Source organism: Mobula birostris, chromosome 8 (assembly GCF_030028105.1).
Source record: "Mobula birostris isolate sMobBir1 chromosome 8, sMobBir1.hap1, whole genome shotgun sequence".
NCBI lineage: Eukaryota > Metazoa > Chordata > Chondrichthyes > Myliobatiformes > Myliobatidae > Mobula > Mobula birostris.
This window is the reverse complement of record NC_092377.1, coordinates 42,590,940-42,605,295: the sequence shown is the minus strand read 5'-3', so window position 1 is coordinate 42,605,295 and position 14,356 is coordinate 42,590,940. Positions and strand designations below refer to the sequence as shown.

At 41.9% G+C, this 14,356-nt stretch overlaps 1 protein-coding gene across 1 annotated transcript in view; it reads right to left on the bottom strand.

The window, feature by feature from the left end:
- Nucleotides 1-11,370, bottom strand: part of LOC140201264 (creatine kinase M-type-like) — a 29,413-nt gene extending 18,043 nt beyond the window's left edge. The window contains exons 1-5 of the mRNA XM_072265070.1: nucleotides 11,284-11,370; nucleotides 10,902-10,948; nucleotides 8,258-8,450; nucleotides 7,692-7,846; nucleotides 1,505-1,637 (exon numbers count right to left, since the gene is read on the bottom strand). Coding sequence (XP_072121171.1) covers nucleotides 1,505-1,637; nucleotides 7,692-7,846; nucleotides 8,258-8,450; nucleotides 10,902-10,948; nucleotides 11,284-11,299 — 544 coding nt within the window. The 5' untranslated portion in view covers nucleotides 11,300-11,370. The remainder of the gene's footprint in view (nucleotides 1-1,504; nucleotides 1,638-7,691; nucleotides 7,847-8,257; nucleotides 8,451-10,901; nucleotides 10,949-11,283) is intronic.
- Between the last annotated feature and the right edge of the window lie 2,986 nt (nucleotides 11,371-14,356).

The following is a 14,356-nucleotide window of genomic DNA, read 5'->3' as shown; positions in this document are numbered from 1 at the left end:
AACTCCTGGGAGTGCACATCACACACAGCCTCTCATGGTTCCAGAGCACATTCTACACAGTCAAGAAAGCTCTGCTTTCTGAGGTGACTGAAGGGAGCTGGACTATGCCCATCTATATTCACTCATGTCATTCTATAGGTGTGCAGTAGAGAACATCCCGACAAGCTGCATCACTGCTTGGTACAGAAACTGCCCAGCATATCGTAAGCAACAGCCTACCCACCATCAAGGCCATATATACAGAAAGGTGCCAGAAAAGGGCCAGTGACATCATGAAGGATGTTATCCAACCTACTCATAGACTGTTTGTCCCATTCCCATTAGGGAGGAGGGTATGTGGCATCCACATCAGCACCACCAGACTCAAAGGCAGTTACTTTCCCCAAACAGTAAGGCTGATCGACATTTCCACCCACTAACTCCACCACTACTTTATTATTTATTTTTATACACACATTCTTTCTCTCACTCTCCTTTTTCTCCCTCTGTCCCTCTGACTATACTCCTTGCCCATACCCTGGGTCCCCCCTCCCCACTTTTCCTTCTCCCTAGGCCTCCTGTCCCATGATCCTCTCCCATCCCTTTTGCCAATTAACTGTCCAGCTCTTGGCTCCATCCTTCCCCCTCCTGTCTTCTCCTATCATTTTGGATCTCCCCCTCCCCCTTTCAAATCTCTTACTAGCTCTTCCTTCAGTTAGTCCTGACGAAGGGTCTCGGCCTGAAACGTCGACTGTACCTCTTCCTGGAGATGCTGCCTGGCCTGCTGCGTTCACCAGCAACTTTGATGTGTGTTACTTTATTATTTCTTGTCACCTTATGCCTAGTGTCACTTTATAGACATACAATCAATGTATACAAGCTATCTTATGTATTTATATTTATTGTGTTTTTTTAAAAATTGTTATTACTGTGGTCTGTATTTTTTGGGGGGTTTTTTGTGCTGCATCAGATCCAGAGTAACAATTATTTAATTCTCCTTTACGCTTTGTACAAGAAATGACATTAAACAATCTTGAATCTCGAGATCTGTTCAAAAGCCCAGCAGCACAGGTTTTCTGTTCTGCTAAATTAGAGTAAAATGTAGGCAATTTCTTAACCTCAAAAGTCAGTGATTATCTATATTCTTGCTTATAATGATCCACAATTATCTTAGATTGTATGGTTACATGGAAACAAGATAGACAATGATAGAGAATATTTCAGCAGCTTCCAACTACCTTTCAAATGACAACAAATAAAAATAGCACAGAAATACTCAAGTTATTTTAAGCTGACAGATCGACAAAGAACATTTGCCCTTTCAGTTGGTTTGACTCGCATAACAGCTGTAATGTTTTCCCCCAAACGCCCACCAGATGGTGATGGAATTCTTTCCATAAGTACAATAATTTAGTTTTTTTTTAACTCCAGGAAGTGTAAAAGATGGAATAAAAGGATTTTAAAGCTTTTTATAATTAGAACTGTGTCCAGCTAACATACAGTGATTAAACATAAATAAAATCACCTGCTATTGCAAGCTTTTCCAGTGCACGTCTCTCCCCGCGGCTGCAGTGGGGTGGGAAACTAAAGTCATCGATATTGCGTCCTGTACTCACGCAGCACGCCAGCACATATCGTCCATCTAGGTCATCTCCACCCTGCCGAGGGAGAAAAGCCAATTCGGTGCGGTAATTGTATTAACGAAATACTACATTGAGTTAAACTTACTAAAGACCACAGGCCTGGGTTCAGCATATTCAAGGGTGCAGTAATTCAAATGTGCCTGAAACATATACAAAGTTACGCCACGCTGCGGTATTGGGTACGCAAGTTTATCCCGGTGCTATTAATACAAGATATTCCAGCACCAACGCCGTGCAAGGAATCGCATGCTTCGATCACACTAGAGTGGAATGACTTCTGGAGTCCTGAAGACTCATTGAAACTATTCCGCATTAATTAACAACGAGCCTGCCCCTCTTAAAGGGGAGACGAGCACTAAATCCGACCTCCTGTATTATTTTGATGCAGGCAGATTGCTGGGAAAATAAAGGATGACTACAAAAAAAAACAGAAACACACTCCATTAACTCCATTCTGGAAATCGAACGGAAAGGTGGTCAGAGAGATCAAAGATGCCAGTGATGTGCCAGAAGAGTTGTGACTTCTTCCGCCTGATTAGGAATAAATGTTATCCTGCTAAAGACCCCACTGCTACAATCACTTCCAATTCAACATTGCAAATACTGAACATCACAGAATTTACACACCCATTCAGCTGGTCAGACATGTAAATCTCTCTCTCTCTCTCTCTCTCTCTCTCTCACACACACACACACATACACACACACACACACACACATCAAACACAGCAAAGCACAAGCAATCTTTCCTTTCTTACAGAAAACCACATACAGTAGGAGCTGGTCTAGGTTTACAGATTGAGCTGTCTGGAGCACAGACAGGGTTTTGGTATTCATGACTTGTCCACTACAGAGTCTTTGGCTCATTGAAGAACAGTTAACATAAAGAGTGTAGTGTGCTACCACTAACTTTTCTCCACATCTACATTCTTCTCCTCTCATGATCTTCTGCCCTTCTCCACTGCCTCTGCCCGTCAATGTGAACATATCTTGTTGCCTTTCCTCATTTCAGGAATTTCAGGCAAAACCATCTGCTGGATCCCAGCAACGGAGTTGTCCCACTCCAAGGGGGAGGAAAGAGAAAATACATCAGTCAATCTGACACTGCTATCCGCCATCTCAGCTCCCAGGCATGACAGATGTTAGAGAGTGGTTTAGCAGCAGGGCTTATGTCCAGAAAGTCAGCAAGCACGAATACACTGCAGCCAGACCCAGCAAACAGTCAGCTCCCCAGAGGTGAGATCATCCACCAGTCCTACTCTGCAGGACTCAAATGATAATTACAGTGGAGGAGCCCATGGAAGACCACTCATGAAATCGCTCAAGGAGATAACCTCCAGCATTGTCTAGCCTGCAAGAGGAGATTTTTGACAAAGTCCCAGGTCAGAGATTAGTATGCACATGGGCATAATCTACTGGCATGGACAGAGAATTGGTCAGCAGAGCGGGAATAGAGTAGGAATAAGTGGATCTTTCTCAGCGTTGAAAAGTGATTAATGAGGCACCATAGAAGTGAATGCTTTTGTCCCAGCTATTCACATTGGTGATTTGTATGAAGGAATTAAATGTAATATTTCTATGTTTAACAATGACATGAAATCCAGTGGAACAGCAAATTGTAAGGAGCATGCAAAAAGGTTTCGAGGTGCTGCAGGCAAGTTAAGTGAGTAGGAAAATATACGGAATCAATGGCAATAAAGAAAAACCGAGATAAATATCAACTATGGTACAAAATCAGAAAGACTGGGAAATAAGGCACCGTGGTGTCCTTCTACATCAGTCGCTGAAAGCCAACTTGCAGATCCAATGAGTAGTTAAGATGCCAAACAGTACTTTGACCTTCATTGCAAAAAAGGGATTTGGTGAGGTCACACCTTGATTGTTGTTTTCAGCAACACACACAAAATGCGGGGATGGTGGGGAGGGGGACTCAGCAAGTCAGCAGCATCTATGGAGGGAAATGAACAGCTGAGGTAAAGGGCTGAAGAAGAAACCTGACAGGAGAGGACACTGGACCATGGAAGAAAGGGAGGAGGAAGGAAACCCGAGGGAGGTGATGAGCAGGTGAGAAGAGAAGGGGCGAGAGGGGAAACAGGGTAGAGAATCGAAAAAGAGAGAAGGGCGAGTGGAGGGAGAAATTACTGGAAGTTGGAGAAATTAATGATCTTGCCATCAGGTAGGAGGCTACCCAGAAAAGTATGAGGTGTTGCTCCTCCAACCTGAGTTTGGCCTTATTGTGTCAGTAGGGGCAATGGACAGATTTCCAGTATCTGCAGAATCACTTATATTTTTGAGTATTGTCCACTGCTTTAGTCTCCTTACCCAGGGAAGAATATATTTGCCATAGAGGGAGAAGAGCGAGTGATTGTCAGCCTGATTCCTGGGCTGTTGGAATGGCAGAAATGTTGTCTGAGGTGGTTAGTTGGTCTGAGTTACTAGAGTTTAGAAGAAGGGAACAGTATTGAATCATAAAAATTGACTGTTCTAGATTGATTCAATGTGGAGAAAATGCTCCCCCCAGCTACAGTGGGGGTGAGGTGAGGATAGTGACTCTTGAATGAGTGGTCTCTTGAACTGGAATGCATAGATTTGGGGGTGATGTATTAGCATGGATAGAGGTTGGTTAACTAATAGAAAGCAGAGAGTTGGCACACTTGGGTGTTACTCTGGTCGGCAATCAGTGGTGAGCGGTGTGCCGCGGGGGTCAGTGCTGGGCCCACAACTGTTCATGATATATAATAACGATCTGGAAGAGGGGACCGATTGTAGTGTATCTAAGTTTGCTGATGATACTAAATTGAGTGGAAAATCATATTGTACAGAAGATACAGAGAGATATAGTTAGGTTAAGTGAGTGGGCAAGGGTCTGGCAGATGGAGTACAGTGTTGGTAAATGCGATGTCATCCACTTTGGAAGGAAAAATGAAAGAGCAGATTATTATATTAATGGTAAAAAATTACAGCATGCTGCTGTGCAGAGGGACTTGGGAGCACCTGTGCATGAATCACAGAAGGTTGGTTTGCGGGTGCAGCAGGCTATCGAGAAGGCAAGTGGAATGTGGGCCTTCATTGCTAGAGAGATTGAATTTAAGAGCAGGGAGGTTATGCTACAACTGTACAGAGTACTGGGGAGACCACACCTGGAGTACTGTGTGCAGCTCTGATCTCCTTACTTGAGGAAGAACATACTGGCTTTGGAGGTGGTGCAGAGGAGGTTCACCAGGTTGATTCCAGAGATGAGGAGGTTAGACTCTGAGGAGAGATTGAGTCGCCTGGGATTGTACTTGTTGGAATTCAGAAGAATGAGAGGAGATCATATAGAAACATATAAAATTATGAAAGAGACAGATAAGATAGAGGCAGTAAGGTTGTTTGCACTGGTAGGTGAGACTAGAACTAAGGGACATAACCTTAAGATTCGGGGAAGTGGATTTAGGATGGAGATGAGGAGGAACTGCTTTTCCCAGAGAGTGGTGAATCTGTGGAATTCTCTGCCCAAAAAAGCCGTGGAGGCTACCTCAGTAAATATATTTAAGACAAGGTTGGATATATTTTTGCATTGTAGGGGAATTAAAGGTTATGGGGAAAAGGTAGGTAGGTAGGGATGAGTCCATGGCCGGATCAGCCATGATCTTATTGAATGGTGGAGCAGGCTCAACAGGCCAGTTGGCTGACTCCTGCTTCCATTTCTTATGTTCCTATGGTCTGAGTGGTCCCTCTTTCAGGTATGGGGTCAGGCATTTAAGTGTGATATTTGAAGAGAACCTATGGAATTCTCTACCTCAGAAGGCAATAGGTGGACTGATTTCAGAATTAGAATCAGGTTTAATATCACTGGCATATGTCGTGAAATTTGTTAACTTTGCAGCAACAGTACAATGCAATACATGATAATATAGAAAAACTGTGAATTATAGTAATACATGTGTGTGTGTGAAAAAGTTAAATTAAATAGGTAGTGCAAAAAAAAGAAATAAAAAATCCGATCTGTTGAGAAATTGGACGGCAAAGGGAAACAAGTTGTTCCTGAATCATTGAGTGTGTGTCTTCAGACTTCTGTACCTCCTTCTCAATGGTAGCAATGAGAAGAGGGCATGTTCTGGGTGGTGGGGGTCCTTAATGATGGATGTCACCTACCTAAGGCACCGCTCCTTGAAGATGTCTTGGATATTACAGAGGGCTAGTGCCCCTGATGGAGCTAGCTAATTTTACAAGTTTCTGCAACTTCCTTCAATCTTGTGCAGTAGCCCCTCACCCATGCCAGGTGGTGATGCAGCCAGTCAGAATGCTCTCCACAGTACATTTGTAGAAGTTTTCAATTACTTTAGTTGGCAAATCAAATGTCCTCAAACTCCAAATGAAATATAGCTACAGTCTTGCCTTCTTTATAGCTGTATCAATATGTTGCATACAGTTTAGGTCCTCAGAGATATTGACACCCAGGAACTTGAAATCACTCACTCCCTCCACTTCTAATCCTTCTATGTGGTTTGGTTTGTGTTCCCTTGTCCTACCATTTTGGAAGTTCACAATCAGCTCTTTGGTCTTACTGGCATTGAGTACAAGGTTGTTGCTGCAACACCACTCAACTAGCTGGTACATCTCGCTCCTGTACGCCCTCTCATCTCCACCTGGGATTCTGCCAACAATGATTGTATCATCAGCAAATTTATAAATGGCATTTGAGCTGTGCCTGGCCATGCAATCATGGGCGTAGAGAGAGTGGAGCTAAGCACACATCCCTGTGGTGTGTCAGTAGTGATTGTCAGTGAGGTAGAGATGTTATTACCAGTTAGGAAGTCGAGGATCCAGTTGCAGAAAGAGGTTCTGTAGCTTATTGATCAGGACTGTAGGAATGATGGTGTTACATGCTGAGCTATAGTCAATAAACAGCATGCTGACATAGCTATTTCTATTGTCCTGGTGAACCAAAGCCATGTGGAAAGCCAATGAGATGGCACATACCGTAGACCTACTGTGTTGATAGGCAAACTGCAGTAGGTCCAGGTCCTTGCTGAGGCAGGAGTTCGTTCTAGCCATGACCAACCTCTCAAAGCACTTCATCATCATAGAAGTGAGTGCTGCTGGGTGATGGTCGTTAAGGCAGTTCATACTGCTCTCCTCGGGCACTGGTGTTCTTGTAGCTCTTTTGAAGCAGCTGGGAACTTCTGACTGTAGTAGTGACGGATTGAAAATGTCTTTGAACACTCCCACCAGTTGGTTGGCGCCGGTTTTCAGAGCCTTAACAGGTACTCCATCAGGGCCTGCTGCCTTGCGAGGGTTCACCCTCCTGAAAGACAGCCTGATGGTGGCCTCCGAGACAAAAACCACAGGGTCTCCAGGTGGTACAGGGATCCTCAAGGCTGTAGTTTAATTCTCCCTTCCAAAGCGAGAATAAAAGGCTTTGTAAGGAGATGTCATCTTCAAGGACTTTAGAGGTAAATATTAAATAGTAGCCTTGCCTGTGTGGCCCACATTGTGTGACTAATAGGAGTTTTGTGGTGCAGTTCATTCAACAAGATACTTCACATGTGGTGGTCAAATGTAGGACGTGGACTGGGTGAAGTGATAAAGATGTTAGAAAAAAAGTTTTTAGGAGGTTGTGGAAGATGAGAGGAATTATAGGATAAAAGCTTTAGGGAGGAACATTGCAGATTAACTCTTATATAAATATAATGACTAACTGATAGAAGTGGGATTGAGAGCCAAAGGGAAAAGTATCAGCTGAGATGATGGATCCATTGCTTATTCGTTCTCTGCTAATTGGGCAGCAGGCAGTGTTGGGAATAGGTCAATAAAGGGAGAGATGGGCATCACAGGGGTTACAGTTTGCTAAAGCTGGAGGCACGTGTTTTGTGAGCTGGGGTCTAATAATTTGAAAAGTCATAAGTACAGATAGTTATGATCAGTAAAAGACTAAAAGGTGAGAAACTCATGAATAGGAAAGATTACTCGTTCACTGCAGAATTAGCCTGCTTAATGGTCTGAATAACATATTTACATTTTATATACAATTGTCATCTAATGAAAGATCATGCAGAAACATCACAGTTAGTTTTAAAAAGCTACCTTTAAGTTTTCTGGATTCATGTCACTCTTATGCTTTTCATTTATCTTGTAACCACTGTGATAAAGTTCAATAAGAGGATCAAAGAACTGCATGAAGACAGTATACGATTCTGCATCTCCAGCCACACACCCTGTTGTTCTCATGCAAGAATGCTCTATAAACAAAATACCAATGTCAACTAAATACTTAAATAACACACTTGTGTTCTTTCTAATATTAAAAGACTGACATTATTGAAATATTATTCTGTAAAATAGTCCAAACGCAATAACAATTGGCTCAATATTAGTCCTGAAAGGATCATTTATTCCATATAACTCCTGAAAATTTGCAGGTCTATACTCAAGCATTACACGAACAAAATCAAGGAATACATTGTCATCATAGGCAACTACTAAATACCAATGATTGATGCAAGGCAAAGCATTGAAACTGTTCTTTAAAATCTCAATAGAAACACAAGCAGAAAGTTTACAAATTTTTCAGTTACGATGATAAAGTGCATAGCAATATTATTTTACTGAATGAAACTCTAAGTAATTATTCATATAAAAATGTCTCTTACCAGGATTATCTACACCAGGTTGGATTACATCATCTAGTGTGAAGCCACTTTGAGTTGCCCGGTTCCTCAGTCTCTTGTACATTTGCATTGTAAGAACATTTGCCATACAAGTCTGATTTTTGCACAAGTTTGGAAATTCTTCTTCAGCTGACAATTTTTTAACATTAATTTCAGGATCACGTGGAGTTAATTTCTAAAATTATGAAAAGCCATATCAGCACAAGGATACTTGAACAGGCAAAGCATAGAAGGATAAGGTCCTGATGCAGGTCAATTGGATTAATGTAGATGGACAAAAAGGGATAGCATCAATGCTGAGGGCTGAAGGGCCTATATCTGAGCTGTACAACTTTATGACCACTACAATACCTTTGATACCCAGGGCATGCCCTTTTTTCACTGTTACCATCGGGTAGGAGGTACAGAAGCCTGAAGGCACACACTCAGCAATTCAGGAACAGCTTCTTCCCCTCTGCCATCCGATTCCTAAATGGACTTTGAACCCTTGGACACTACCTCATTTCTTTTTAATATACAGTATTTCTGTTTTTGCATGTTTTTTAATCTATTCAATATATGTATACTGTAATTGATTTACTTGTGTATTTATTATTGTTATTTTAATTTTTTTTTCTCTTCTAGATTACGTATTGCATTGAACTGCTGCTGCTAAGTTAACAAATTTCACATCACATGCTGGTGATAATAAACCTGATTCTGATTCTTAATATAAAAATATATTTTAAACGCTAAAGGATGGAAGGTGGAGCTCTTTCCCTTCATTGACCCAACCCCAACTCCACCTGCCCAATTGTCATAGAACCAATAGACCGTGAATACTCTGTCATCTCAGTTGATACTTTTTCCTATGGATTTTAATCCCACTTCTATCGGATAGTTATTATATTTTAAGAGATAATGTACAATATTTCACTCTTGCCCCAGAACTTAAATAGCTTAGCGGGCTACCCAATTCAGGTCCACACAGTAATATCCTTACCCTATGAATAAGTAGAAATTCAGATTTATTTAACACGTGTATATTGAAAGATATAGTGAAATGCATCATTTGCATTAAAAACCAACGTATCTAAGGATGCGATGATGACAGTATGTCTTTGAAACCTATAAAGACAAGTAATACTTTGCTTTCTGTGCAATGGCCTTCTTGAGAAATGTCTTGTCTTGTGTTATCAAGGATTGATGCTGTTTCCTCATCTTCAACAGTATTGATAGGTGTGACCAAATTGATTTAAATGACTTGAAGTGCAGGATATCAATCAATCACAAAGAATGCAAGGTAGCACCTACTGACTGTCTTACCACACATACCGAATGACTTTCTGCACAGAACTAAAGCATAAGGCTGATAAAAGTAAACATTTGTTTGACGAATTTTGTACGAGTGGGAACATCTTCAAGGCCATTTTAACATGGGGAATTTCTCAAGAGGGCCCTTGCTCATAAACACAGATTATTGATGCTGTTTTGACTTACAGAAAATACATACTTTGTACTTATTCATACATGAATATCTAAGCCAACATGTATAGCTTAACTCTATCTGTAAATTGAGTGCTTTGCTAAACCATTTCAAAGGGCAGTTAAGAGTAACTGTAACTGTTCTCAAATCAGAGTTACATACTGTATAGGCAAAAATGTGTGAGAACAGCAATGGATATTGGTGAAGATGATGCATTTTTATGTGTTTTGCAGTTATGTGTTATGCTAGCTTTACATTCCAGGTTTATTTAAGCATACAGTAGTTCAAATCAGATCTATGCTTCAATATTACTGTATTGCAAAGCAATCAAAAATGCATTCTTATTACAATCAACATGACCCCCAGCAGTGTGAGGGTGCTTAGTTATACTAACTTCAATAATGGGAATTCAAAGAATATCCGGAGTGGTTATGATCTAGAATTCACTGCATGTCATACTAATGGTAGATCAGTGCCTTTGAAAAGAGAATTGAATAGGGCACTTGAGAATGATTAATGTATGGTTATGGAGAGAGAGTCAGGCATGTGAATTGTGGGATTGGTTTGCTTGGACTCGATGGGTCAAATAGCTTCCTGTACCATAAAAATTCTCGAACTCCCACAGCATCGGCGATCTAAGCGCCAATTATGGAACTTGCTGACATTGGACATGAGACGTCGCACAAAGCGCTGGTCAGGCAGACAGTGGACAGTTGACTTTCTGGACTGAAAAGCAGAGAGGAGATAGCCAGACTAAAGAGGTGGAGGGACTAAAAGAGGAATCAGCGAGGACTTTTAAAATTTATAAATGACTGTAATTACATGACAACGTTATGTGTTGTGATTCGTTCCACTTTAACAGCCAGTGCCGATGTTATCTAGTCTACACTGACCATCCTATCCTAAACAGATCCTAGCCTGAGATTCTCTAAAGTCACAAGTGATCATCACGCAGACAGCGTGTCCGCGCTGCTTATCTATGAAGATCTGAAACATATGGCAAGTTGTTTAAAAATAGACCAAATAATCAAGCAATTCTTGCCCATGGCAAACGCACATATGCTTCACAAGTAAATACGTGGAACGCGCAGTTGTAATTTCCCCTTGTTTGTCTACAGAATAGGTGAAGAACGTTGGTCTTGTTTATTTCAGAACACAAACCTCCAAAATGTGGTTGTACTTGAGACTGAGAGGCAATTCGAGCGGAGCTGTTGGAAACAACAAATAAACTTCAAACTTCAGTCCAACGCTTCATGCAAAAAAAAATCAACAATACATTTTTAAAGAGGGATTATATAGGATAGATCTCCACACAGTTTCAAACTCATTGCAACCTGCCACTGCCACTAGGACAACCTAAATGGATCTTGTCCATTTCACTCCAGCAATTCCCCTTGACCCCGCGAAGCCTGCCAGTTATTGTATCGTTAATGCTATATTTCATTGGTTTCCTTTTCAGGAGTTTAAAGGTCTTGACGATCTCACATTTCAATTTGCTTTCGTAACAAATGCGATCAAATACTGTACTGTAAGCAAGACTTACGTTTTAGTTTCCACATGGTTGCGGCGATCGGCACACAGGTTAAGCTTGCTGGTTAAAGCAGACGAACCTCTGTCGACTCCTCGCAAAGTCGTTATGCACTGTTCTGGGAGTCAGACCAGATCGCTTTGGTTTCACTGAAAACGTGACCTCGATTGTTGGAGGTTTGGATTCTTCGTGACATGCTGACATACGCCCAGCTCCCACCGAGCATACAGTAGCGAGGAATTTTAACTCTTTCCTGATGGAATCCAGCACCACGGAGGAAGGCTTATGTCGACAGGTTATTTCTGTTTCTGATTTGTGTTTAGGAAGATGGCTGGCGTTCAAAGGAATCTATTTTGTGTCTAAATGGCCCCCGGTGCATCAGAATTGCAGTTGTGATCCTCCTGTTAAATGACAGTCATTGGACCCCAATCAAATGATGATAGACAAATGATCCGGTAAATGCATGTGGTCGGACACGCTGTGGGGTAGTGACCACGGGATATTTTAGGTTATACAGCAGCTCTTGGGTGGCTATAATTGCCAGAGGAGAGCAGGTGACGTCCCTGGGTGGGTATGCAATTCTTAAGCTGGTTCTCTGCGAGGAATGCGATGGCAATGTTTGTTGTGCCCAAGACACCAGCTGCAACTAAATGTAAGGGCAGACTGTCTGACTTTATTGGTTATCTCTCGGGCTTAAGGAACGAGACAGGTGACAAAGGCCGAGGACTACAGTGACCTTGAATGTGCCATTTTGATGCATTGGTACTGGTCTTGTTGCAGGAGGTGATATGATCCTTCACACGGTGGCCTTAGGGAAATGAGACCAATAATTGCATTGCTCCATAAACAACTACATCGATATGTCCTTGCCTTGAATACTGTTAATAGATAAGATTTCTCTAAACATATCCAGTTCTATTTAGGTTCTCTCTAACTGCAGCTGTTGTTGCTTCCTTTTGTTTCCTGTCCTCCTCCCCACCCACCAGATTGGAATTCACAAGAGTAATGGAATATACTTGAATTACTCACTAATTAATATACTTGATGTTTAATCATCATAATGTTCCACAGCAGAGACAAGTAGTTTCGCCCCAATGCATAATACCTAATATGTTCAAATGTATTGCCCAGAAACATCACAAATCACTTCTATTTCTCTTGATCACATGTGCAGGAGCTAGAATTCATGCTGATAGAACATTTAGACTACTGATGACAAAATAATGAGACTGCAGGAGAGAACTGTGGTTTGTAGGGATGCATCGGGAGAAAATTAGATATGAGCTGACATCTTAGCTGTTTTTATAAGCTACATACATGAGTATTGCAATATCATTACAAGATTTGGTCTGTAGCTCTGCAACCACCAATTTACTTCAGATCACCTTTGAGAGATGAAATATGATTGTGGTGACCAAATTCTTATGATAATATACTAATGCTTTTCGTAAACACAAGGAAGTCTGGAGATGCTAGAAATCCAAAGCAACACACACAAAATGCTGAAGGAACTCAGCAGGTCAGGCAGCATCTTCAGAAATGAATAAACAGTCGACATTTCGGGCCCAGACCCTTCTTTAGGACTGAGAAGGAAGGGGGAAGATGCCAGAATAAAAAGGTGGGGTGGGGAGGGGAGGGGAGAGGAGGGTCACTGGAAGATGATAGATGAAGGCAGGTGGGTGGGGAAGTTAAAGGGCTTGTGAGGAAGGAATCTAATAGGAGTAGAGAGTGGAGAAGGGGAAGGGGGGGGAACCTGGGTAAAGGCAGTTGAGAAGAGGTAAAAGGCCAATGCTTTTGTTGTCCTGTACTAGACCCTTTTAACTTTTCAAACAAACGTTTGCTATATTTTAAGGCCTTCTTTTTCCCCTTAGATGCAGGGATTGCCATATTTTAGACTACTCTTAAGAATGTCTTTATTTTTATTAACGTTGCTAATTCACTTGGAGTTAGTGTCCCAAGGAGAGAGAATCAAAACTTTTTCCTTAAACCTCTTTGGTTAGGAATTGTTGTCCGCATCTCCATAAGGTTCTTCTTGTCTTCAACACAGCAAGGTAACCTCCAACAACACTTGCTGGTGAACGCAGCAGGCCAGGCAGCATCTCTAGGAAGAGGTATAGTCATCGTTTTGGGCCGAGACCCTTCGTCAGGACTAACTGAAGGAAGAGCTAGTAAGAGATTTGAAAGTGAGGTGGGGAGGGGGAGATCCAAAATGATAGAAGACAGGAGGGGGAGGGATGGAGCCAAGAGCTGGACAGGTGATTGGCAAAAGGGATATGAGAGGATCATGGGACAGGAGGCCCAGGGAGAAGGAAAGGGGGAGAAACCCAGAGGATGGGCAAGGGGTATAGTCAGAGGGACAGAGGGAGAAAAAGGAGAGTGAGAGAAAGAATGTGTGTATATAAATAAATAACGGATGGGGTGAGGGGGAGGTGGGGCATTAGCGGAAGTTAGAGAAGTCAATGTTCATGCCATCAGGTTGGCAACACTGATGGTTTTGTCTTTAACTGAGAAATTTATTGAATGTGTTTACAGTGTTGCTCCTTTCCATGCCTTGTGGCACATCAGATAGTGACCTTGCAGCTTATTTAGCATTTTTGACTGTTTTTTTTTCATGAGGCTGAGTTGCTAGCTCGACCCTCAACACAATACAGATGGAAAGCGTGCGAGGAGCTGGCCAGATTCGAACCTGGGACTACTCACCTCGAAGTCCAATGCAAATGTCACTACACCACCAGCCGCTTAGATGTTTACAACAGAAAAGCCAAAGAAGTGCATAAACTGGAAATTTGAACTAAGAATGAAAATTGCTGTAAATACTCAGCCTGTCAGGTGGCACCTATAAAGAGACAATGCTGCCTCGTTCACAAAAAATTTACGTATTTGTTAAATGTGCAAAGTCCTGACAATAGATTTTTTTAAAATGTGAAGTTCTTAGCAACACTCATAACACGCTGGAGGAACTCAGCAGGGTCGGGCAGCATCTGTGGAAACAATCAGTCAACATTTCGGGCCAGAACCTTTTGTCAGGACCAAGACGTTGACTGATCGTTTCCACGGATGCTGCCCGACCTGCTGAGTTCCTCCAGCA